The sequence below is a fragment of the Cavia porcellus genome, unplaced genomic scaffold, assembly GCF_034190915.1.
Source record: "Cavia porcellus strain 051 isolate PalLab524CR breed Dunkin Hartley unplaced genomic scaffold, mCavPor4.1 scaffold_13, whole genome shotgun sequence".
Classification (NCBI taxonomy): Eukaryota; Metazoa; Chordata; class Mammalia; order Rodentia; family Caviidae; genus Cavia; species Cavia porcellus.
Genome location: NW_026947496.1, coordinates 47,372,243 through 47,398,424, shown reverse-complemented (window position 1 = coordinate 47,398,424; position 26,182 = coordinate 47,372,243). Strand labels below are relative to the sequence as shown.

The following is a 26,182-nucleotide window of genomic DNA, read 5'->3' as shown; positions in this document are numbered from 1 at the left end:
CTCTGGAGCTTTGCCAGGTCTGAGTCACTGGCATCGCTGCCCAGACCTGCCCGCCTCCCTCTCCCATGGGGCAGGCTAGGCCAGCGCAGTAACAGTTCTTTCTGCAGGACCTGAGGGTTTTGAGGGAAGCCCTTAGGAGAAGTCTCATTCTCTCTTCTTGTCAAGGTCGCCAGAACTGGGGGCTTTGCAGGCTTTCTTGTGCCCCAGCCTTTTCACAGTGCCTTCCGCACACCGCACACCGCTGCAGGTGGTTTGGCTGTCTTTGTGTAAATGCCCCAGGGAGGCATGGCCTAGATCAGATGCAGAAACAAGCCCTGCCCCTTTTGGGATTTGAATAAAACAAATATTATCTATAGTGCATTTGTCTTTTTATTTATATATTTTTATTGTTTTTTCTTTTTTTTGTGTGTTGAAACTACAGTTGGTGGTGTAGTATATAACTTGGTTTTATGTGTACATGTAAATCCTTGATCATGTGTGTGCATGTACCTATGCTCCTTCAGACGGCCCCCAGGTTGGGATCTGAGTGAAACACTGATTTCTGAGGGCACTGAGGTTGCTTGGTTCAGTGGTGATTTTGAGCATCCCAGCATGCAGGGATGGACCGTTCGTCTAGTTTCAGAAACCCATCCATTAGACTCCACCAGCCTGCACGTTTCTCACGCAAGTGCAGATGACAGATTTGATGCAGATGAGAGATTTGTGAAGAGAGATTGCTTGCAGAACCTTGCAGAGCTTGAGGGGGGAGGTGTATGTCGTTAAGCAGATGGATTAAGTAAGATGCTTGTCTCACCAGCTCCTGAAATCCTTGTGTGTGGCTCTGGGGTGTAATCTTGGACATATTCCCTAACGAAGTATCTTCAACCTGGGCATTTATTACACTTTTTAAAATTTCAGGCAGTGGTATCTTTTCCAGTTTATACAGTCACATTTGTCTCTTACTGAAAGGAAGAAAAAGAAACATTGCCTTCCTCTATTAGCATTTGAAACATTGGATAGGTTTTCTTCTAAATCTGTTGCCATCTTTATTAGTGGTCTCCTCATGAGGGTGGGCAGCAGATTCCTTGGAGGTTAATTATTAAAGGAAGAATGCTCTTGTTCAGATACAAAGAACAGTAAGGCATCCACAGAAAGCTCCAGATGGAAGAACCCCAAGTCCATGGTACTGAAGCATGGGGGTTTGGTGCCCTGTGCTCTACCAATATTATGGTAAATGCTTCTTATAGGTCTGCAGCTTCCAGCAAATGCACATAGTAACTTGAGGAGACTTACTGAGTTTGTGAATCATCTTAATTGTCAAGAAGTAACTTATTGGCTAGCAAGAGCTGGCTCTCCTGTTTACCATCATTGAAAATCAGGAGCTTCCTTACTTATCTGTGTGAATTATTATACACTCAGAACCTTAGTTTCCTGGCGTGGAAAATAGGTTACATTTTTGTTTACTTAATAGGGTCCCATGCAGTGTGGTGGGTCCTGAGACAAGGGTTGGGACTTAGGACGTTAGATAAAAGGTTGCCATGCTCACTAGGGCAAAGAGATCATTAATATTGGTCCATACAGAGTTGTCTTAAATAGCATCAACTTTTTTTTTCTACCTTTACTCGAGAATGAGGCAAACTGCCAGCTGATCTTTGCTCAGAATTTAAAATAGGCACTGCTGGAGATTACAAGTGAAGAAAGGGCGAAGTGGTGCTCTAATAGATTTTCCTCTCATGGGAGCTTATACCGACTCATGGTATTCTAACTTAAGGAAAATGGATACATATTATGGAGAAATCCCTTCCTTATCCTTACATGGCCGCCTACAGTTTACAGCACAGATTCTTAGCCTGAGCTCATTAGGATCATTTGAGTAAGATTTTTGAGAGAAAAAAATACATAGTAGAGCCTTTATACCAGATCAGAATTGTCCCAGTTACCTATTTTTTAAAAGGCTCCGGAGAGTTAGTCACTTAAGAGAGCCACTCATTTAGGAAACAATACTAGAAGCTTTCTGAATGAGAAGGACCTAAATTGAACCCCTGTCTGCACCTGCTTATTTTGTGATGTGATCTCTCTCCATTTGAGAGGCTTAGTTTTCTGCCCCTCCAGAAGGATGATGGCTAAGAGCAGTTGAAAGCTCTGTAGTAAGCATTTCATATGAAATGCTACATATTTTTCCCACAGTGGTATCTGTGAAGCATCCCTCCACTGAACAGAAGAGGAGAGACGAAGACACCGAGAGATTAACTTGTCCCAGAAAGTGGTGGGACCAGGCTTTGAACTCTGTTTATGGGACTCCAGTCTCACTTGCTTCCTACTATGCTATTGTATTGACTCCCAAGGTTGTCACTGAGTCACTAAAGTGCCCCATCCCACAGCTTTGTTGGCTGAGATTATATGGAACCTTGCACTGGGTGTGAGACTAGATAGTGTCAAAATGTGCATGCAGAGTAACAAGTGCATTACTTTAACCGTCAAATAGTGCAGAGAGCTTTGGAAAGAGGTGTCTGTTAGCTGCATTCTCCACCCTCTTCCCTCAATCCTCAAACCCATCCTTGTTGAGGCAAGCAAATATCATGTTAACCCAGCATACTTTGAGAGTGCTTTGAGCTGATCTGATGATACCAGGAGAGAGGTTTGTGTCCAGCAACCTGTGACCAGCATTTTTCTCTTCCAGATGTGTATTGCATTCTGGTCTTGAAAGCACCAAGTGAGCTAAGTCTGTTCCAGAGAGACTCACTCAGGGCAGTCGTGTATCTGTAGGACCAAACCAGGTCATTGCTCTAAAGAATGGGTCAAAATGGTCCCTGTAGGCAGGCACAATCTCTGTTTCCTTAGGCAGCTATGGAGATGGAGCCTTTCTTGGCTAACAATTCTGTCGTGGACTCTTCCTTTTCTTTCCTTTGAACTTGAATTATAACTTACCTACTTGTAGAAAAGTACAGACTGATTTAGCACCACACCTCCCCCCTTTTTTAAAGGCTGGCATTTTGCAGAATCTCAAGTAGAAGGTAGTTCATGGGAGGTGCAGGAGCCACAGCAAATGGTCTTCCTAGCAGGCTTTATTCTGAGGTTGAGTTATAGGAATCAGTAGGGCAGTTGAGGGTAGAAGACAAACTCTTACCGATCCTCTGGCTGATTCTTTGCATAACTGACTTCCTCTGCCAGAGCATACAGCTCATAAGCCAGCCTTCTGCTTTCTTTTTTTTTTTTTTTATCGGTACCAGGGATTGAACTCACGACCGCCTGCTTGCAAGGCAGGTGCTTATTCTGCTGAGCTAAATCCCCAGCCCCTCTGCTTTCTTTTGGTGTCTTGTGTATGTTTATCTGCGTGGAATGAGCACAGGTAGCCACTGTGCGTTATGAATGGACAGCACGATCTGACAAGCTTGTGGTCAGGCAGGTCTTGGCTTAGTGGTCCTGCTTAGAGAAGCTCACCCTGCTTTGTCGCCTTGTCCTCCATCACACCTGGTACCCGGAGCAGGTGTCTTGTAAACTAGTGAGTGCACAAACACGAATGATGATATTGTAGAGTGGAGGCTCAGCTTCTGGGACTTGGAGACTTTTTGTGGAATCTTACGCAGCAAGTGACCATGCTTTAGCTGTGGGCAACAGTTTTAGCCTGAGTGTCCCTGAGACCCGGTGCTCTTTAGTCAATGACTTCCTCCTCCATACCATAGTGAAGAGCTACCTCTTCAGCGCATGTAAATTGACATCTAAATTTGACACTTAAGTGCATCTTAGCATGAAGACTTTTTTTGAGAAATTAAAAAGTATTAAAATCTTTATATAAAGTTTTATATAAACCCCCAATTTGCCTCAAGATTGTGTGTTAAATTCAACTTATTGTGCCTAACCCATATGCTATTAGGGAGAAAGAAAAGGCAGGGACCCAGGAATGGTCCTGGACAGAGAAACAGAGGAGTGGGGACAGGAGTCTCCTTTTAGGTATTAAAAGTTGTTAGAGAAAAAGAAGCTGAAGGTTTGGAAAATTCAACTGGGATAGGAGATTAAAATTCGTGGAAGATTCAAGATGTGCTGAGTTTAAGAAAGCATGAAGAAGGCTTGGGGTGGTGATGGCAAACCTTTTAGAGCCTATAATGATACAAGCAGCCCATTTCGGCACAAGTGCCATAGCTTCACCACTGCTGGGTTAGGGTTATAATTCAGTGGCAGAGCCCTTGCTTATTAGCTCACAGAAGGGCCTGGGTTTAATCCTTAGCCACCCCTCCACGCATACAAAAGCCCAAAACAACGATAGCAATTCAGTCCAAAGGATTTTTGATTCTCTCTCTGCTGGCCCAGAGGGCAGGCACTGGATAGAGAAGGCCACAGTCCCTTTGGCAGTCCCTCCTATCCTAACCTGAGAATGGTCAGAAAGGCTTCTGCCTTGCCATCTTTGAGGGTGGTGATTTATTTGGGTTAGAATTTGACCTGAACTCTTGCCTTAAGGTATAAACTCTGCTGTGTCTATGGTTTTTTTTTCCCCCTGCCAAAGTGCTTACAGCCGAGGAGATTTGCTTCTGTGATTAGTGGGTAGACATAATCCCTGATTTGATAAATCAGTCAGCTTCTCTGCTTTCTGGCTGTTGGTTCCAATTGAAGTATTTTGTGTGTGGACACAGTTGTATTTCTGTCTCCATGCATGCTGGGTGCTCTTGGAACGGTGGCTCCATGGGGTCACCTGATGAAGGAGGAGGGACCAATGACCCGGGGAAGGGCTGGTGAGCAGACATTGTCTCCATGTCCAGTAAGAAAATGTGGGGCTCACTGCCACCTTTCTCTCCTTTTAGTTTTTTGAGGCAAGATCTTTCTGGGTACTCCAGGCTGGCTTTAAACTCACTGACTGGCTGAGGCTGGCCTTAAAAACTCTTGCCTCAGCCTCCAGAGTCCTGAGAATACACCATTTTACCCAGTTCTAGCTGTTACTTTTCTCATGTGTCATTACAGCTGCTAGAATAATCCTGGATGCACTGAGATGGGTCTTACGAAATCTCTAGTCTGGGGACACAAAGCTTCTTGGTACTTGTTTGTGCAGCTCACGTGCTCACTTGCTTATCACCTGAGTGTGTGTGTGTTTTTTCTGGGCAGTGGTCAGCTCCTGTTTTCTAGGAACTTGTTTGTTCTCAGGCCTCTGGAAACTGAGGGAGTGCAACTTTTTGTGGGGAGGACTTTTTGTGGCTCCAAAAAGGGTCTTGATGCCCTCATTTTCATCTGTACCCTGGACAAGGAAGTAGAGCCACTGCAGACCGCATGCTGCTGCTTGACTCTGAGCCTCCACATGGAGGGAGGGGGGTAGAGTCAGTGACCTTAGTACTTACTGGCTGTTGAGGTGATTGCCGAGGCTCAGGAGATGTCCTGTCCTCAGGATGGTGGCATGTCTTCCTCCTCACCATGAACCTGCCAGTTTAGGTGTATCCTTGTGTCTGAACCGCTGTCTGAATCTGCCCACCTTGGCAGTGTGGGTTATAGAGCTTTCCCTGCAGGGTGGACTGCTTGTGCCAGGAAGGGGCAAGGACACAGAGCTGGAGCTGGCTGGCGGCCTCTGGCTTGTGAACTTGTCACTAGGATGCAAGGGTGGCCTGAGAGTCACAGGGACAAAGTGGCAGCCAAAGAAATACTGGGCTTTCTTACAGTTTCCAGAGACGGTGTCTTTTGGCTGCTTTGTGAAACCCTTGCTCCCTGGGGTTTGTCTTATTGAGATTCTGAGGAATGTGGGACAGCCACTCAATACCCCAAACTAGCAAGCTCACAGGCAAGAGCGTCTCTCTTTGAGCTGGTCTCTGCCTGGAGCTTAGGGATCTGGCTTCTGCAGGAGGACTTGGCATTCTCAGAAACCCACTGCAGGATGGTGGTAGGGAGGAGGGAGAAAAGAGGGTCAGGAATGGTGGGATTTACCTGTCTCCTGCCATTTGATAAACTCTTACTTTTTAAAATTGGCTTCTAATCAGGCATGGTGGTGCATACTTGTTATTCCAGATAGGAAATGAAATACAAATTTCAGTGCCATTCTTTAAAATTTATGGTTGGGCAGAAGGCTGTTTGTCACCTCTCGTTACCTAATCTATGACCCCTTTTTTGCTCTCTGTTTGCAGCCTGTGGGCCGAAGCTGACCAACTCCCCCACAGTGATTGTCATGGTTGGCCTCCCCGCGCGGGGTAAGACTTACATCTCTAAGAAGCTAACTCGCTACCTCAACTGGATTGGTGTCCCAACGAAAGGTGAGCCAGGGCCCCAGGCAAGGGCTGTTGCATTGAGTGCTGTGATCCTGCTTGTGTCTTCCACAATGCAAAAACCTGACCTTCTGCCACTCGTTGTTGGAACCCATGGGCAGCACCACTTTTGGGTCACTTCTGTCCCAGGTTCTGGAGTCTGATCCTGCTGCCTGTTCCAGCTGTGTCTCCACCATACCGTGTCCGTACCTTCCCTTGTGGTTGGCTCATTCTCTCCTTTCCTACTCCCCCCCGGCCTGCCTGGCCCAGATTTCACTCTCTCCCCTGCTGCCTTAGGCTGTGCAGATCTTTCTCCTTAAAATGTCCATTGTGCTTGTCATCGTGTTTCTCTACTGACGTCTGCTGGTGTTTCTCATTGTTGGACTGTTGATGACATTGTTAAGAATCGCTTCCTGGCCTTCCTCATGGAATTGAAATGTCTGGAGGATGGAACCAATTTTTACATTTCCTGTTCCCTCACTGTGTCCAGCCAGTGTCCAGTAACATTCTTGCTCTCTCTCTCTCCCTCTGTCTCTCTCTCTCTGTCTCTCTTTCACTCTGGTGTTGGGGATTAAACTCAGAGCCTTGTACATGCTAAGCATGTGCTCTGCCATTGAGCTCCTCCTACCTCCAATAACTATGACACATGTCCCTAGGTACTGGCTTCTGGGCCAGCAGGAGAATGGCTGATGAACCCTGGCATTGTGTGAGAGACCCACTCACTTTGGAATACTATACATAGAAACCATTGCCCTCCTTTTTGCTAGATTTAACTGTCCTCGGCCTCCCTCGCATAGTCTCAGTCTCTCTGGCCCATGACTAGAGGCCAGGTCATATGAATCTTATAATAACCATATACTCTCACATAAAGTGGGCAGCGGTGGCCCCTATGACTTGGTCTGGAGGAGGCAGGGCTGCTTCCCAGCCTGTTATTCCAGAAAGGGGACAGTAATCCTGCACTGGGAGGCCACACTCTGGTTTCTCCACCAGCTGTCATCTTATTCAAATTAGTGTCAGTTGGTTAGTTTTCTCTTTGATTGGACTGTGCTCCCAGGTGGGGGTTGGGCTTTTCTCCTGCTAGGTTACCCAGGCTGTCCTTGTCTTTCTCATCCAGTGTTCAACGTAGGAGAATATCGCCGAGAGGCTGTGAAGCAATACAGCTCCTATAACTTCTTCCGCCCTGACAATGAAGAAGCCATGAAAGTCCGAAAGTAAGATGTGATCTGCTTTGCAGGCCTGGGTGTTGGTGTGCTGCATGGCTACAGGTTCCGTAAGAGGAGGGAAAGCCAGACTGTGGTGTGGCTTTCTGCTGGTGGCATTCCGATCTGTCTAGTGTTGGGACAAGTCTCTTGGCCTGTGAGACTTGATGCTTTGATCTGTTCTCAGATAGCTGAGCTGATGTGAGACCAACAGCAACCACACTCTGAGAGTAAGCAAAGCCCATTTTATTGGGAGTCATCTGTTTGCCTCTGAAGAGGCTTTCTTAGGAAGCACAAAGTCACTGAAACCCTAGAGAACCCTAGGTATTCAGCACTGACTGCACACTAGAGTCAGCTGGGGAGCTTCTACAGCTCCTGATGTCAGACTCTACTCCAGACCATCCAGTGAGGATCTGTGGGTGGGCTGTGACATCACATTCTACACAGCTCCCCGGGGGAACAATTTCAGCCTGCAACCAGGTGCAGGCACTGCTGCCCCAAGGGCGTCTGAAGCCATCAGATTGGAAGCATCTCAGCCTCAGGAGGCCTGATCAGCACTCAGCGGCCTTGAAGTGGAATTTATCACTGTGGGGGTGGCCTGGACTTTCTGTGGGTAAGTCTGCTCTAATGGGTGCTTTTTGTTCTTGTGTGTTACAGACAGTGTGCCTTAGCTGCCTTGAGAGACGTCAAGAGTTACCTGACAAAGGAAGGGGGACAAATTGCAGTAAGTCTGGGGAATGCAGCCAGCCCAGTCTCCAGTCCCCTGGTAGAGAGTGTCCTCACTGGCCTGACAGCACTGAGGGCCATTGTAGAGAGGACACAAAGGGATGGGAGCCTCTATGGGTTCAAGGAAGTAGGTGACTGGACCAGCCTGGTGTCTCAGGAAAGTAGTCTCAGGGTGGCACAGCTGTGGCGTGCTGTTACCCAGCTCCTTGATGGGCAGCCAGGCACCACCTCCAGGATAGGCAGGGCTGGGGTTGCTCCCTACATCGTACCTAACGTCCCTTTTGTCTTTCATGTTCAGCCTCCCACGACATGCTTCTGCTGGTCTGTTTGCTATTCTACTGTTCTGAGCACTGTAGGTAGTGGGAGAGGAGAGGCCCAGGGCAATCTGTCCTGGAAGTGCAGGTTTAGGCTTTTCCCTGGAAATGACAGGTTTGACTTACTTGGTGGCACTGGTAAATATTGTCAAACTCAAACTTGGGCTCTCCTTTGTGACCTTTTCTTTTTCCTGTCAGGTTTTTGATGCCACCAATACCACTAGAGAGAGGAGACACATGATACTTCATTTTGCCAAAGAAAATGATTTCAAGGTGAGCCAACCTTCTTACCTTATCCCAGCAAATTCAGGACAGATGAAAGCCTCATGGACCTGATTTCTGCTTGGTCCATTACCTTCTTCTGCTTGAGTTTTGCTGCTTAAAAGTAGGTCTTTCCTATGGTAGGCCCTACAGAGGGAGGCCAAAGAACTTGGCTGTGTATAGGTGGCTATCATGTCTTTGGGAATGGATGAAGGGCACCCTTCCGCCTTGTATACTATGATGACATCACTGTGATATCAAAGTTGGCCCTTTGTGGCATTCATTGTTTTCTAATGTTTGTGTCTCATTCCCACCAGGCATTTTTCATTGAGTCCGTGTGTGATGACCCTACAGTTGTAGCCTCCAACATCATGGTAAGACAGTAGGAAGCCCCACTTGCATGCAGCAGCTTAGACTGCAAAAACATTTGCAAATCCAGAAAAATAGGAGCCCAGCCTGGGTCTGGGAAAGTAAATAAACCTTTAGAAAGAGCTGCTTTTGCCAGCTTGGGGTTAACTGTTGGAGGCCTGGACATGAGGAAGTGAGATATACAGAGGTGTTTAATTTAGAATTTCAGTCTGTGACCTGGACCAGCTCCATGCAGGGTCTTTGAGGACAGTACACAGCCTTGAGTGGGATAGGAGTCAACATAGAGAGGCTGGGAGCAGTTTCTGCAGGGGCAGGAGCTTGGCAGCTGAGTGTGATGGGGCAGCTGCTCTTTGCGGGTGAAATAGGAGGTAGCCAGCTGATCTTTTCTGCTCTTAAGGTCGCTGATGAGTAAGCATGGTTGTGTGTAAACAAAACCTCTAGGACTCAGTGTGTGCACAGTCGAGTTCCTGTGTCTGGGAGGAAGGGGTGTTGTGAAACTGTCTTCTTGCTAATGGATCTGATGAACTTGGGACATGCCCCCCTCTCTATCTCCACTGTGCTGCAGGGAGCCTGCCCACATAAACCAAGAAAACTCAACAGCACTGTTGATTAATCCTGATTTTATCACTTGATAGCAGAGTATCTTGAACAGAAATGGTTACTGTGAAGACTTTTTCTCAGGTCACCTCCTTCTGTTGTAGATCATTTTCTCTCCAGTTTAAATATATCAGAATAAGATATTTATAAAGAAAAACAGTTCTTTATAGGCAGGGAATGCTATTTTGATTTTGCTGCATATGAATGTTCATCTCTAAAGGGGATACATTGGTCCTTGGCTCTAAGGCAGTGGAAATAATTACAAACATTTCCAAGAAATGTGTCCCTGTTTCAGGAAGGGCAATTTGAATTGAGGAAAATCAGTTCAAATGAATTTCATTAGGTCCAAAGAAAGAAGCTCAAGGGACAAGGAAACAGAAGTTGTAATAATCTAAACAAAGGGACATCCTGTGAGTTTTTTGGTTGTGCTTTTCTCATTCCTCTTGTGAATGCAGCTGTGAGGTCATTTTTCCCCAGTGAGTAATCGCCAATGCACTTGCCAAGAGTTACCCTTTAACTTGTAGTCCATTAACACAAGTGGACCCCTCTTTGCAGAAATCTTTCTGAAAACCTCAAAGCAGCTATGCAAGGTAGACCCAGGAATTTGTGAACTTGGACTTTTTAAAAAAATTCTGAAATACACATAACATAATTTACCATTGTAGCCATTTTTAAGGTTACATGCGGGTGAGTGGCTTGAAGTACCTTCACGGTGTGGGCAGCTGTTACCACCACGCATCTTCAGGACCTTTTATTGTCCCACCAGAAGTTCTGTACCCTGAAACACAGCCTCCCTGAGGGATTGGACCCTTAAAGAGTGGCTGCTTCATACTTGTGGCTATTTTCAAGAGAAATAAAAGCACAGGCATTACAAACCAGAATTTCTCTGGAACTGACCTGGTCCCTCAGGCCTCTTGTCCTGTTGCTGAGCTGGGTGCTCTACACAGGAGGGTGTGGGAGAGAAGCTTAATCATAGACCTGCCCCAGTGTGTGCCGCCTCTGGGAGGATGGAGAAGAGCCCCTCTGCCCTGCCAAAGGTCAAGGGCATTTCCAGCAACTAATAATGCACCTTTTATTACCAATGACCTCTACTTGGTGTGAGGAGCTTTGCAAGTGCTTATGTGAGATTTTGCTGAATTAGAGCCAGATTGTCTGGTGGTGACTCAGTTACTGGACTGATCCTGACTCAGTGGTCTATTCAGAGGTGTTCATTATAGGCTCCTTGTGGGTTTCCTATGTCTGTTCATCCACCCAACAGTTCTGTCTTCCCTGGGCATCTCCCCCCATAATCACTGGGCTGTGACTCAACCCCTAATTTCTTTTTTCTCCTGTATACTGGGTAGGATAATCTTTATTGTGAGCCTTTTGGGCTTCCCCTTTTGAAAGCACCAAATCCTGCTTAATCTAAGCAGAAAGCCTTCCAGCGTGATTCATCAGCTGCCTCTTTGTGATGTTACAGGAAGTGAAAATCTCCAGCCCAGATTACAAAGACTGCAACTCGGCAGAAGCCATGGACGACTTCATGAAGAGAATCAGTTGCTATGAAGCCAGCTATCAGCCCCTCGACCCTGATAAAAGTGACAAGTAGGTGATTCCCAACCACTTCTAAATTACCTGCACTGGGGCTTTTAATGTTTTCTTCATATTCCCAAATAGGATTTGTTTAAAAATATCTTGTTTAAAAAATCATCATTTATGAACCCACATTCTGTGTAAGTGTTGAGGCATGAGTGTCCAGAGAGTCCAATCTTGTTACCTCTGAGAGTTCCTACATTTTCTTCTCCCTTCTTTGCTTTTCTCTCCCTTCTTTCTGGGGGGCAGTGCTGTCTCCTGCTGTGGGAATCATTGCCTTGATTTTGCTCTTTGACTCAGAGAAAATGACTCATTCCTTGCCATGGAGGAATGTATTGTCTAACCTGGCAGTTATCTTAGGTAGCAAATGTTCTAGAAATGGGCCCAGCCCAGGCTGGGCGTGCTGCTGGGCTGTGGATGCAACCAGAGTGGTGGTCCTCAGTGGCGTTTCTCTGCAGGGACTTGTCACTGATCAAAGTGATCGATGTTGGCCGGAGGTTTCTGGTGAACAGAGTCCAGGACCACATCCAGAGTCGAATTGTGTACTATCTGATGAACATCCACGTACAGCCGCGTACCATCTACCTGTGTCGGCATGGCGAGAATGAATATAACCTGCAGGGCAAGATCGGGGGTGACTCGGGCCTGTCCAGCAGAGGCAAGAAGGTAAGAGGAGAGGAGGGAAAGGGCCTGGGGCTGATGGGTGCCAGGAAGTTGTGGGGTCCTAGAGGTTGGTGAGGTGTGCAGTTTCTGTCTTACCATATTCATGTACATGTCTTCGTGTGTGTGTGTGTGTGTGTGTGTGTGTGTGCGCGCGCGCGCATATATGTATGGTAGTGAGTGTGGGAAGGGGAGGAGCAGGGAGAGCTAAGTCTCCTAGGCCCTGGGAGGGTGTATTATGGAGGCCAACTGTGTTTGGTGGCTGTTGGGCCACAACAGAGTCTAGCCCGACATGAGAATGAGCATCTTGCCTTGCCAATTGGAGGCGCAGGGGCCCGAGTCAGCATTCCTCTCCCCTATCCTCAGTTTGCCAATGCTCTGAGCAAGTTTGTCGAGGAGCAGAACCTGAAGGACCTCCGGGTGTGGACCAGCCAGCTGAAGAGCACCATCCAGACAGCGGAAGCTCTTAAACTCCCCTATGAGCAGTGGAAGGCACTCAATGAGATCGATGCTGTGAGTTCCGGTTGGCATGGTCAGAGGTCAGGCTGGGAGTGGGGAGCCTTCCCTCAAATCCACCAGAATCACTCTTGGGGATTCTGGATGGCATCTTGGGATCCCCTTCAGACCCTTTGGGTATGTTGCCCAGAGTAAATGTAGTGTTTCCACCAGGGCGTCTGTGAGGAGCTGACCTATGAGGAGATCAGAGACACGTACCCTGAGGAGTATGTGCTGCGTGAGCAGGACAAATACTACTACCGCTACCCGACTGGCGAGGTAAGCATGTGGGTTTCTCCCATCCCACTCTGTTCGTTTACTGCAGGCTGTGCTTTGGACAGATCATGGCCAGGAACAGGTGGTGTTTGTTGTGTATGAGGCTGGTGAAGAAAAGGCTGTGGGGCCAGGTGGACCCCGTTACCAGCCACAACTGTCCACTCACTCTTCTTGACTCATTCTATAGACTCCTTTCTACCACTGGCACCACGGACCTGAGTCTTCTTAATGCAGCCCATAAACAACCTTAAGAGAAAAAGAGTTGTATTTCCCTCTAAGCAAACATGAAAGGTGTGTGCATGTGTCTCCAGTGACATATGTACTCACAAGGGAAAGAAGAAGATGGTGGGTGATGCTTTACTCCAGACAAAGGATTTCCTCAGGGCTGCAGACCAAGTATTGGACAGGCCAGCTTCAAGGAAGTTATCTCATAGGACTTGTGTTGAGCTGACACCGTAGGGGGTATTTCCCCTGTCATTCACTGCCTGCAGTGGCCTTGGTCCAAGCAGAGGATGTAGAGTTGCATGGTCCTCTAGGAGTGCAGCCAGGCAGTGTGTTGACACCTAGCAGGTATCCTTCCAGCTTGTGCCCTTCTGAGCATTTGCCATCCTCAGCCCATGGGCCGTCTCACTGTGCTCTGGTCCCAAGCTGGCCTTCACTCACTGGGATGCTGGTCAGGAGAATAAGGATGATGGAAGGGGCCCCAGGGCAGTAGGAGCTTTACTGTTTAAGGTCACAATACTGCTCCTTATTTTCATGTTTTTTAACTGATATAAAATTCATTGAACAAAATTCATCATTTTTACCTGTGCTAGGGTGCTTGACTCTGGTTTTTAGAATATAATAACCCTTTGTGATTCTCAGGGATTGGCTGCAAGACCCTTGTAGTTAACAAAATCTGCAGATGCTGAAGTCCTTTATGTAGTTATTTGTATAATGTACACGCATCCCCCTGCAGACATTATCTCTGCATTACTTAGAGTACCCAATGCACTATAAATACGATGTAAATAGTTGTTATATTGCATTATTTAGGGAATAGTGAGCAGAAAAAAAACCCTATAAGTGTTCAGTACAGATCCCCTTAATATTTCAGTCTGCAGTGGTTGTGGAGCCCACAGAGGGGAGGGTCAGCTGGAATCACAGTGCCATGTCACCTTCACTACTAATTCCAGGACTTGTTTTTCACTCCCAAAAGAAACCTCAAACTTGTTAGCTGTCAGTCCAAATCCCCAAACTCCTGCTCTTGACAACCATAAATCTACTTTTCTGTGGTCTTTCCCAGTCTAGATATTTCACAGAAGTGGAATCAGGCTAAATATGCAGACTTTTGTGTAAGAGTTTTTGAGGTTCTTCTATGCTAGGGTATGTGTTAGGACCTTACAGCTTTTTATGGACAATCACGTTCCATTGTTGTACCCTCCATAAGCCCTGGAGAGCAGTCAGAAGAGAGTCAAGATGGCCAGTTTATGATCTCTTAAGCTTATTTCAATAGCACAGAGCTGAGTACTTAGGGGTGAAGGGGTGGGGATTGATAGACTGATGGATGGAAGACTGTCTGTGATGATGGAAGACTGAGAATTGTGGAGGGTTCTTCTCAAATGCCCTTGTTCTAATGCCATGTTCTGTCCCTTTGTGCTCAGTCCTACCAGGACCTGGTCCAGCGCCTGGAGCCAGTGATCATGGAGCTGGAGCGCCAGGAGAACGTATTGGTCATCTGTCATCAGGCTGTCCTGCGCTGCCTACTGGCCTACTTCTTGGATAAGAGCGCAGGTACTGCTGGGCAGGTGTGGGCTCAGAAGGAGGGAGAGAATGAAGTTGGCCTTTGAGAGTGTGTTGTTGAAGACCCATTATTGCTCACTGTGCTACAAGGCAAGATGTTAGGAAAGGTTGGCTGTGGACCTAGCTCAAGGCCTGCTGCTTCGCCCTCTCCATCTGGTGCCTCCTTGGCAGCCCTTAGGAAACGCTCTTGAGCACAATGTGATGCCTAGAGGCTTTACCACCTGATAAAAGAGCTCTCTTAAATTCCACAGTGCCTTTGCACATCTAAGGGTCTTGGGGTTGCGTGTGGGAGCAGCTCTTGTCATCAACCTATCTACAAGGTCAGACAGCCCATAAAACTTAAATGATGCTATTAACACTTTAAGTCTTATCTCTATCAAAGCTCCAGCTGAATCATTAGACAGACCTAAATCATTGGGGAAAGTTTTTAAAAAATTTAGAAAGTCTAAGAGTTTGAAACCACTTTTTAAAGAAACTGAATTTAGCAGGGTGAGATGGTGTCACATGCCTGTGATCGCAGCACTTGGGAGGCTGAGGCAGGATGACTGCTGTGAGTTAGAGGCCAGCATGGAGAACATAGCAAGATCATTTAAACAAACAAAACAACTACTCCTGTGAAGATAGGTGCTCTGATTGTTTGGATTTTGTTCTTTTGGCACGGTGTTTTTTCCTAGAGCCTTCTATCCTGGGCAGGATGGTCTGTGTACTGGGGGGAATGCCCCCGTGTGTGGGCACAGCTTTTGGGGTCTGGGCATGGCAGAAGCTCTCATGGTGGGTTTGGAAATGCCCCTTCATACTTCCCTAAAGAGTCTCATATGTAATTGTGGGGTCACTTGTCTCTTTTCAGAGGAGATGCCCTACCTGAAATGTCCCCTTCACACCGTTCTGAAACTGACACCTGTTGCTTATGGTGAGTAGCAGCCCTTGCCAAGCCCTGACCGAGGACTGTGTTTGCTGGACTCTGTTTGTAGCCAAGGCCATCCTTTTAACAGACGGTCTCTCCTACCCTTTATCCCACAGGTTGCCGTGTGGAATCCATCTACCTGAATGTGGAGTCCGTGAGCACACACCGGGAGAGGTCAGAGGTGAGTGCTGATCCCTGCACCCCCAGCCTGGGGTCTGTCACTAAGGATGTGAAGAGACCTGGGAAGGCCTGTGACTGGGTGCCTTTAGCTGGGTTCTCACCCGAGTAGCTTGCTGGCACTCAGGCTGCTACGGTTAGCACTTCTGTACTTCTGCCGTGCTTTTCCTGAGGCTTCTCCGTTTCTTGTTTTTTTTTTTTCCTTTCCTTTAAGCTCCTCCCTTCCTTGTTTCCACTTGAGCTGAGCAGTGAGCACTGAAGAAGAGACATTCTTCCCTTCTAAGCAAACCCCATGCACAGTTACTGTTATCTTTTCAGGAGGCTCACCCTATGCTTTGAAGTTCCAGCAGCCTGGTTCAAACACGATCAGCCAATTTGCTTGATGGTCTGCACATGATCAGGTTCAGAATAAGCGAGAATTCAACAGCATTAGGGAAGGAAGCAGGGCAGTCGGCTGGGAGACATGAGGGCCAGCCAGCAGGAAGGCTTTTCTGGATGCCAGTGCCTATGTGGCTGTCTTCTGCTTTGGGGGGTCTGAGATTGAGGATGGGTATGAAGAATTTTACTGAGCAGGTTGGATCTATGTCCAGGTGTGCACTGTGAGAGTGAGTTTGCATGTGCTTTATACAGGCTGGCAGAAACAGCAGTATAGTCATTGTCAGGATGGTCAGATACTCCTCTTACACAGAGCATGACTTTTTGTCCCTAGAGCCCCCCCAAGCAGGTGACTTCACTATTCCCCAAGAGCTTGGCCAGAAGATTTTGGCATTCATAGCATATGAGATGTCAGCTACTTTACCGCTTGGCCTCGCCTGTGGACTGAAATGAAAATGGATGGTGCCCCTCGGCCACCCTGTCCTGCCCCTGTGGTCCCCTCCTCCCTTGAACAAGGGTGCAAGGGAGCTGTGCTCACTTTAGCCAAGGGGTGATGTCCCTGGCTTGGCTTTTGCCTGCTGCTCAGGCAGTGTACAGGGCTGGGCTCCAGTAGTCTCAGATCACTTCCTGGCAGCAGGGCAGGACTATAACAGATATCCCTCGGCTCTGAGGCTCCTGTGCTCCTCAGGGGACCTCAGAGGCTCACAGCCTGTCACATCACTGATGGGAGGCAGGGGTTGGCACCTGGCTGGTAGATTCTGCCTCCTGCCCCATTTCTGTGTCTCCTGGCTGGTTTGAAGCCTCTGTATCCTGAGCACAAGCAGAGTATCATGTATGAGCAAGGACTGTTCCCTGGGTGTGCCTGCACGCTGCGGGTCCTAGAAGAGATGTAACAGAAGCGAGTTAGTACTGATGCCTTCTGCTGCCCCACCTATGATCCTCAGACCTAAATCTGCCCTCTGGATTCCCCTCCTGTTTCTCCTGGGGTCTGGAACCAAGGTTCTTTACTTGGGCTTCTTTCTCTGCTCTGGTTCTAATTATTTCCCTCCCTGCTTTGCATGTGTCACACTTATCTGTATGAATGCCTTTTGGGATCATCCACAGAAGGAGCATGTGGGGGAGGCACCCCTGCCATGGCACAATTCATGACACAAACAGAAGCCCAGGGTCCCTAGTCATTCACTTTGGTCCATTAGGTTGTAACCCTAAAATCCAGGGACATGGGGACTATTTTGGGCCTTATCTACCTCTCTTCCCCCTCCTTATAACTGGCTCCCTTTCTCTTTTGTCTTTGTCTTGCTTAGGATGCAAAGAAGGGACCTAACCCGCTCATGAGACGCAATAGTGTCACCCCACTAGCCAGCCCCGAGCCCACCAAAAAGCCTCGCATCAACAGCTTTGAGGAGCATGTGGCTTCTACTTCTGCTGCCCTGCCCAGCTGCCTGCCCCCGGAAGTGCCCACGCAGCTGCCCGGACAAGTTAGTGGCTCCCTTTTCCTTCTTCCCTTGGGAGAAGAGTACCTGGAGTGATGTTCAGTCCTGGGACAGTGTGTGTGTGTTTGTGGGTGAGTGTGTATATATGTGTGTGTGTGTACCTGTATACATGTACAGGTGTTGGAACATGAGAATTCCTTGCCAGTGACAAATGTGCTGCATGTATGTCCTTTCTGATACTGTGGTCTTTACTGGGCAGAACCAGGAAGAATGGGCAGAGATGCAGAGAGTGAAATGTCTAAACCCAGTTCAAACTAGTGAATGATCATTTCTAAAATAAGTCTGCAATGGTCCCCCAGTGCAGAAGTCTCTGTCTAGTTCTGGAACTTGGGCATCTTCACTTTTTTTTTTTTTTTTTTTTGAGATAGGGTCTCACTATGTAGTTCAGGTTGGCCTTGAACTCACTGTGCAGCCCATACTGGCCTCAAACTCATGGCCTTGGCGTCCTGAGTGCTGGGATTACAGGTGTCACCAGCATGCCCGGCTTTGGGCGTCCTCTCTCTTCCACCCCATTGCTGAGTGTGTCTTTGGTCTCTTGCTTATGATTACTCCCACGAAAGGAAAGCACAGGCCCTGCAACCTGGGCTGTATCTGAAGCAAGCAAGGTTCCCCCTACAACCAGATAGCCTGGCTGTCAGCTGGGATAACTGGCAAGGAGCCTCTTTTCATGAACATGATCACCTCACCAGATAGTAAATCCAAAAAAAAAAAAAAAAAAAACCAAAAAACCAACCCAACAAAGTTTCACTAGCTTAGAAGGCTTAAAGTGGAAAGATTTTGGCACTTGGATAATTAAGATTTGTTTTCAGAAAAATAGTACATTTCCTGAAAGATAGTCAAGGTCATTTGCAAATATGTAAGGTGTAGGAAACTGGGTTCCAGTTGACACACCACCCCAGGACTTCCCCCTGCCTGGCCTCTTACAAATCAATACAGGTTGAGCCTTGAATTGATTTTGTTCCTGAGCTCTTGACCAAGCCACCTCTGAGGGGTTTATTTGCAGCCTACCAATTCTTCCTACCTACCCTGGAGCTTCTTTAAAGCTTTTAGAGTCTGGAGTATGATGGGGGAGAGTGCTGTGGATTTGTAGGTCCTTTGACTTCCCTGGGCCTGTTTTGTTATCCATGGAAAGAGAGGATACTACCTATTGCAGGTGGCAAATCAGATGAGGTGAGTCATGCCAAGCATGTAACCTGGTGTCTGGCATGCATAGGACTGTATCTAGTGAGACGAGAATGGTCAGCCTGGCTTTGATTGCCAAGCGCCGCCATTAGCACTTGTGAAGGATCATAATGGCACGGTCACTTCTCTTCCTGGGGCCTCAGTCTTTTTAGCTTTGCAAATAAGGGCATAGGGCTGGGATACTTCTGATAAATTTTCCTCTTAGTTTTCAGTCTGAGGGTTTTAAAATGAAAACCAAGCAAACCTAAAATAGTGGGCATTGTGCATTGCACAATCTATCCTTGTGCATTGCAAGATCTTACCTGGAAGTTCAGAGGCCACTATGGCCTCTGAACCTGCCTGGGTAGGATACTATGGCAGTGTCCAGTCCTCTCTGCCTTTAGGGCTTCCCAGATTCATAGGACAGTCCTTTAGGACTGCTGAGTCCTTAGGACAGCCTGGGAAACTCTGGCTGGGCCAGGATGGGGAGGTTTGCTGGGCTATTCCCATGAGATGACACTCAGCCTCCTGACTGATCTCTCTTTCTCTCTCTCTCTCTTTCTCTCTCTTTCTCTCTACTTTTTCTCCCTGCAGCCTTTGCTAGGGAAAGCCTGTCTGTAAGTATTTCTACATAACCCTGCTGCTTGCACTTTTTCTGTCTTGCTTGCCTGTTTGGCTTCCTGCCTCTTAAAATATTGAGGATAAAGACAGTTTTTGTGAAGACCAAGGTCTTCCACAAGGAGGAGGAGATGAACATGGGAGGAGGGAGAAGGGAATTCGTGAACATTTTAGAGGGGAATGAAAGTGGCTGTGTGGCCCAGCTGCTATTCAGCATGTCTGATTGTGTCTCTTAAGTCCCTCTTGGGATTTGAGGTGTTATCTGTATCGGTCATGATCTAGGGGTCCCTCAGCATTAGATTTTGGTAACAACTTGGCCTTGGCTTGCTGTCAATGCCTTTTAAGCATTCTCCCTTCCCAGAGAAGCATTCATTCAAAATTTGCCTAGAGCCTGAGGAGGATGTACCTTGGAGAATGCGGCCCAGCAGGCTCCCCACCTGCAGGCTCCTGAGAGTTCTGTGTGGACTCCTTGGAGATCTGGTTGTCTTCTATCAGAACACGTTCAGCCATAAGTCACAGGCAGGAGTGGGTACAGCTTTGCCACCAGACCCATCAGGTTGCCCTCTCCTTTGGCTGGAGCTCTCTGCAGTTTTCTGATTCAGCATCAGCACTGGCAATGACAGAGTAGATAACAGTGTCTCTGCTGCTCTGTTGGTCCCCAGCTGCAGAAGGAGCCAAGGCCTTTGTGTTACAACCACCATAAATGCCATCCCACCAGCCTTCCAGCTATACCTCCCATTATTCCCTTTGTGCTCATTAAGCTACCTTGAAGAGTTTATGCGGAAACTGGGATGGGTTGAGATCAGTCAGGGATGAGCTGAAAAGAGGGTTGATTATTCTTGGAAAACAGGAGTAGTTTGGCATCTTGCCTGGACTGTGGTGGAACCACACAGAGTCAGATGTATTTCTAAGGCTGTATAATTCACTGAGAGTGAGAAGATCCACGCCTGTTGACTCTGATCCTTAAATAACCCCCGGGTGTGGGTGGGGCAGTTCCTCCCTGTTTAATAATTTAGACCATAGCCATCCAGCCAGTGGGGACAGAACCAGAATTTAGACAGGGCCTCCTGCTTCTAGGGGTTGGTGTCTTCCTCCCTACCAGCTCCTGGGAACAGCTGGGAGAGTGTCCCTGTCTCTGTGCCCAAGCCCTTGGCTCTTGCAGCCCAAGGGGTACTGCCAGCTGCTCTTGGTTGTCTCTTTAGATCCCACAGCCTTTCACTTGCAGCTGTTTCCTGTGGCTAATGATGGACCCATCCATTAACTTCCTAATAAGATGGTCTCAGGATCCAATGTTTGTGATCCTTTGGAACCAGCCTTTGAGCACATGGGCTACTTGTGAATTGAGTTCTCCTGTGTAAAAAGTAGCTTTTGAGTTTGGAGTTTATGATTCTGTATGTGTGCATGTCTTATTCTTTTTGATGTGCTGGGACTTGAACCCAGGGACTTTGCACTGAGCTACATTCCCAGCCTTTTTAAATTCATTATTATTATTGTTCTTCATTTTGAGACATGTCTCACTAAGTTGCTTAATTGTGCAAAATTGTCTTGCTGCTGTGAGGGGGCTGTTTAGATTCTCCCCTTACCCTTCTAAAGCAGACCAGTCTATCTTCAAAGTGATTCTAAGAGTGCTTTTGGGTAGAATCCCTCCAGATCGACAAAATTATATCTTATAGACCTATCACTTTGGCTTCTGGTCCAAATTCCACATTGGTGTCCTAGAGTCCAGCCCAGTCTCGCATATCTTGGATCATGGATCCGTCTAATTCTAGGAATTGACCTGTATCCTTTGACCAAAAGGTACTGATAAAGTCAGAGCAAGACAGGTTTGCATCTTGGTTCTACTAGAGGCCATAATCTTTGGACCTTTGGGAAGTTTAAAGCAATTCTAGGACCTAAACTTCTTTGCCTATAAAATAGAGAATAGAAGCTTAAAGGTTTTAATACTGAGAATAGAGATATGACACTTAAGCTGGTATACATCTGTAATACCACTGCTAGGTGGCTAAAGCAGGAGGATTGTCATGTGTTCAAGGTCAGGGCTCAATAGTGAGTTCAATACCAGCCTAGACTACATAATGAGACTCTGTCTCAAAAACCAAAACCAAAACAAAAGATGCTTAGCAGTGTATCAGGTGGCCCCTAGTAAGACCTGATGGACAATGGCTACTGCTGTTATTGGGGAGGAACTTGGTGTCTGGGCCTCACTGGATGTGCTCCCAGGTTCCCCTGGGTTTGGGCCTGAATTTTAGTGTTCCTAGTTTCTTCTGCCCCATCCAGTGGGATTTCTTTCCATGATCAGCTGGAGCTCAGATTTGGGAAGAGGGAAGCCCTGAGGTGTGTTGTGGGTGACCTTGGTTTCCTAGAGAAATTAGGATTGTAGCCTGAACCCTGCACTGTGCAGTGTCTTCCTGGGGGCTGTGGTAACTGCCTGGCTCACACAGACCACCTGACATTCACAGTACATCCTTTACTTTAAATTTTCAAGTGCACACCAGAAATACTACTAAAAGATCTTCTTCTTTTCCAATGTTTTTTTTTTTTTTTTCCCTCCACTGTGCTTGAAAGACGAACTGTCTGTCACATTTTCTCAAAGTTTTCTCCTTACTAACCTTGGAAAGGTAAATGACTGACTGCATGTTCCTCTGTCCCCTTCTGCATCTCTCCAGGTCATGGCATCTCAGCTGTAGGGCATCTTGGTCTATGCACAGATTGGTCATTGTGGAACATGTGGCTCATGTGTCTATTCCAGACAATTTTACAAGCAGTGCCATTGTCGTGAGGGTCCTTTCCCGTCTGTCTTTCCTCCCTCCAAGTGTCCTGAGCCTGGGGCCCCATGAGTGAATGACATGGGCTCTTGGTGTTATTGTTGCATGGTCATCATGTGGGTTCTGGAAGCCATGGGCCAGTGGTGTCCCAGGGCAGGTTGGAGCCAGCTGTTGTAGACAGAAGTGGTAGTTCCCACTCTGCCTGTCTAGAGTTTCATGGAGGCTCTTTCGAGCTGGGATGGGACCCACCATCCCACAGGGGACTTGGCTGCCTGTAGTCCTGTCCCACCCAGAGCTGAGTGGTGGCTCTGGTGCCATCTAGTCCTGTGGGTCTCTAGCCAGGGGTCTAGATTGTGTCGGGTGAGAGTGGGCAGAGCCAATCCTTGCATACCTGTCTGCTTAGGTCCTACTGTCTCCTCTTGCCCCTTGTAGAACAGTATTGGTGGAGACAGTTAGGAATGGAGAGTGTACTTTTTAAAAAATTGTGCTTTTTTTCGTGGGGTAGATCAGGGAGTTTAGGGAGAGACCCCTGCTGTGCAGTTGGCAGCAAACTTGTGTTCCCAGGAGTTTTAAGAGCATTTCTTAGAGAAAGCATTGATGTGAGTCAGAATCGTGGAGTGAGGTTTCCTGCCAGGTCACTTAGGTCAGGACTGGGGTAGAGATTCAGGACATGATCTCCTGTACCTGGCTCCCACCTGGGCCTCCCTGCCATATCCAACCAGTCCCACAAATCATCTGTGTTCTCATGTCCAGCTGTGGCCCAAAGTCTGGGTACCAGCAGCTGAGCATGAGGCTGTGTTAGCTGAGTTGCGAGGAGGAGCCTGTGTTGCTTTGGGGCCCTCAGTCATCTTTCACCTAGCTGTGGCGGTGGAGGCCCCCATATGTGCAGAGAACAGCCCTGGACCTGTAAAGGGGTGTGAGCATGAGGCTTCCCGGCACCTCAGAGGGCTGCTTGGAGTCCCCTGTTCTCTCTTAGTAGTCCTGTCTAACCCACCGGAATGGCAGGGTTCCCAGCCACATTCCTGTCCCACTTTCCTTCTCTACCTCTTTCTGGCAGAAAAATGACCTGGCAATGATAAGCAGGCTCCTGGCCCATGTCTGGCCCCTGCTCATGTTCTGGGACCTACCTGAGCTCTTCCACCTGTTTTGTGATGACATTCTCTGGGGTTTGTTCTTTGTTTTGGGGCAGAGGGAGGGGAAAGGAGTCTCAGTGGCATGGCTTAAAGCCTTCTGCTTGGGAAGCACAGTCAGCAGCAAATGCTAATTCCCTCCCTTGTCCTTCTTTCTCCTGAAAACAGAACATGAAAGGCTCCCGGAGCAGCGCCGACTCCTCCAGGAAACATTGAATGAAGCAGACACATCTCATTCCGTTCCACTTCCATATCTGCAGCTTAGCTTGTGCCCTCCCATCTGCCCAAGGCCAAAGTGATCCCAAGGACTTCTGCACAAGAATGACTGGAGAAAAGGGATCTGCCAGTTAAGAGCAGCTACACCCCTGTAGCATCAGAATGGCTGAGACACCAGAAAGCCATGTGGATTGTTGGATCCTTGGCAGTGAGCTTTGGCCTCTCCACCTTCTGCTCTTCTGAGTCTTCCAGGGCTGTTTGGCCTCCCAGATGCCCCACAAGGCTTGGGGAGGACGAAGAGTAGAGAAGGAGCTGAGAAAGGCTCTGAGAGGGCCCTGTTGTGCTGTTTTGTTTTATGATCCTGCCCTGGCATGATCCTAACTGGAGAGACAAAACTGGCAAAGAATCTTGAAACTATTGGAGAACTGGATCCTGACTGCTGAAGGCCAAGGCCTGCTTGAAAATTTCCACATGGATCCATTGTGCATCATAGCCTGGGACAATGCTGTGTAGAGACTTGGGCATGGGCTGAGTTGGGACCTCTTCTCCTGAGAAGCTCTCGAGCTGAGACTTACATGGCAGCTGAGCAGGGACATGCCCTGACTCCCCTGCATGTCCTCACACCTTCCAGCCCTGAATTCAAGGACAGTCCAGCTTCACAGGCAGAAGGATGAATTCTGCTGAAATAGGATAACTGGGGCCTCCCTTTCGCAGGGAGCTCTGAGCATCCTTTGGTCTCCTACCTGGACTTGGAGGTACCCTGAGCGATTTGGTGTCTTGGAGCTGCTTGCTTTTGCACTTTTTTGTGGCAGAAGTATGATCTAAAAGTTGCACCTTCTCTTCAGGAACTTGCAGTAGATGTTGGGGTGTTAGGCCCTTGGGGGGTTTGGAGTCTCTGAATGTGAGGAGTTGGAGATACCTATGAGATGGAGAAGCTTGGAGCATTTGACTCCTTGCAAGGCCAATTGTGAGATGACGTGGGGAACACCTGACCTCCTTCCTTGGGGACATTCATTACCTGCCACCCATGTTCTCCAGGTGGGAATGATGGCCCACTCAAGCATCATGTGCAGAGATCATCTGCATGTTTTTGTTGAGTGCTGTATACCTGGCATCGTGTTGGGAACCTTGAGGAGTAGACTATCATCCTTGCTTTGTCTTTATGGCATCCATGATATTTTGCAGAGATTGAAAAAGCTGGGTTTATGTAGTTCTAAACTCCTGTAGTTTCTGCCTCCGTTTTTCTTCCCTCATCCCCTCAAATACCAGGGCAGGGGAGGATGTCTGTGTCCAGAGGAAATCATTTGGAAACTCAGCAGTATAATAACCCTTTCAAGGATGTCTCAAAGCTGGTACCAAAGGTTACTTTTTTCCCCTGCCTTCTGATGAGCCCTGAGACTGTGCTCTCCCCAGCTCAAGGAGGCAGATCCTGAAATGAGGATGGGAGATGAACACATCTGAAGCTGGGAGTAAAGAATTATTTCTGTTGGCTTGAGAGGAGCTGTTAAAGGACACATTACCCTGATTGAGATTAAGTGGGAAATGGAGACATGCATCAATCAGATGCTGTTCCATCAAGTTTGTGTTTCTTCACACTGAACCATTTAAATCCTCCCTATCCACCCCATGACCTTTTAATTGGCAGGCTATCAAGGGAGGAGAGAAGGGCTATGTGTAGATCCTTGGGCAGCTTAAGACTTGGGCTGTTTTTTCCCCTGCCACTGTCTTGGGTCTTGGCAGGCTGTTTGCAGGTTGCTAATTTCTTTCAACCTGAGGAACCTGTAACTTTGCTCCTGAGACTGTTTCTTACTTGTCACTTTCTAGCCTCATCCTCTCTGTATTAATATAGACTCTCAAGTCTGATGCAGAAAAGGGCTGGGGGAGGGTGTGGTCCCTTCTTACCTCTGCTGACCCAGAGTCAGTACACACATGAAGAAAGCTTTGCCTCGCATGAGACTTCATTTTGGTAAAGGTAGATGGGAGAGGCCTTGGAGAAGGCTTCATTTGAAAGCAAGTGAGTTGCCTTCGAGAAGGCTTGGGGGAGAGGGGCTGAGCTGTAGTCATGGAACTTTTGCTTCAACTGGTTTTCTCCCCTCCCCCTTCTTCAAAATAAAATGAAATAAAACCGGGACCAATTTTTTTTTAAACTTTGCATATTGGTTTTTGAGTGAACTTCCCTCTCTCCTTCCACCACAGGCAAAGCTCTTCATTTTCGGGGGCAAAGAAATACTGAACCACACCAATGATATTTTCGTTTGTAATACTTGAAATTTATTTTTTTATTATTTTGATAGCAGATGTGCTATTTATTTATTTAATATGTATAAGGGAGCCTAAAAATAGAAAGCTGTATAGATTGAGTTTAATTGTTAATTGGTTTGGGGGCCTTTTATGTGTGACTTACGACTTCTCTGTGTTCTGTATATTTGTCTGAATTATTGACCTGGGTTGAAGCTGTGCTGGCTTTCAAACAGGGAACGCCTTTGAGAAATTTGTATATTTTGCAATTGCCAGACCAATAAAATAACTGGTTGAAATACACTGATGAAATACAGCTCTGATCCTTTTTGGGGGCTTGGGGGACAGTATTTAAGTGATGTTTATGGTCACTGCACTTCTCAGCTTCTGACTTATTTTTTCATTATCTTCCTTCCAGTAGGACATTCAGAGAGAGACCATTGAGCATTTATGTTTGAGAAAGAATAAGATGTGTCATTTTATTTTAAATTAGTAGACTGCATTTTATTGTAAATTAGTAGAGTAGAGAGGTTGATGGAGAAAAAAGGGGGCATAGGGATTTCCTGTAACCCCCTCTGGCCCTGACGTCTCCCCCATCATCACCATCATGCCTTAGTGTGGTTCAGGGGCCACAGCTGATGAACAATGCTAGTGTATTGT

At 47.4% G+C, this 26,182-nt stretch overlaps 1 protein-coding gene across 8 annotated transcripts in view; it reads left to right on the top strand.

Moving 5' to 3' along the window:
- The window catches only part of Pfkfb3 (6-phosphofructo-2-kinase/fructose-2,6-biphosphatase 3), an 85,460-nt gene extending 59,635 nt beyond the window's left edge, over positions 1–25,825 (top strand). For 2 of the 8 annotated variants that reach the window (XM_013156474.3, XM_003473423.5), the window contains exons 2-17: positions 6,078–6,203; positions 7,309–7,405; positions 8,051–8,117; positions 8,632–8,706; positions 9,012–9,068; positions 11,120–11,244; positions 11,691–11,898; positions 12,259–12,405; positions 12,562–12,666; positions 14,307–14,436; positions 15,293–15,355; positions 15,466–15,530; positions 17,206–17,379; positions 19,150–19,172; positions 21,739–21,791; positions 23,237–25,825. In XM_013156474.3, coding sequence (XP_013011928.2) covers positions 6,078–6,203; positions 7,309–7,405; positions 8,051–8,117; positions 8,632–8,706; positions 9,012–9,068; positions 11,120–11,244; positions 11,691–11,898; positions 12,259–12,405; positions 12,562–12,666; positions 14,307–14,436; positions 15,293–15,355; positions 15,466–15,530; positions 17,206–17,379; positions 19,150–19,172; positions 21,739–21,781 — 1,505 coding nt within the window. In that variant the 3' untranslated portion in view covers positions 21,782–21,791; positions 23,237–25,825. The remainder of the gene's footprint in view (positions 1–6,077; positions 6,204–7,308; positions 7,406–8,050; positions 8,118–8,631; positions 8,707–9,011; positions 9,069–11,119; positions 11,245–11,690; positions 11,899–12,258; positions 12,406–12,561; positions 12,667–14,306; positions 14,437–15,292; positions 15,356–15,465; positions 15,531–17,205; positions 17,380–19,149; positions 19,173–21,738; positions 21,792–23,236) is intronic. The other 6 variants (XM_013156475.3, XM_003473420.5, XM_063260166.1 and 3 more) reach the window with 4 other exon arrangements.
- Positions 25,826–26,182: the final 357 nt, after the last annotated feature.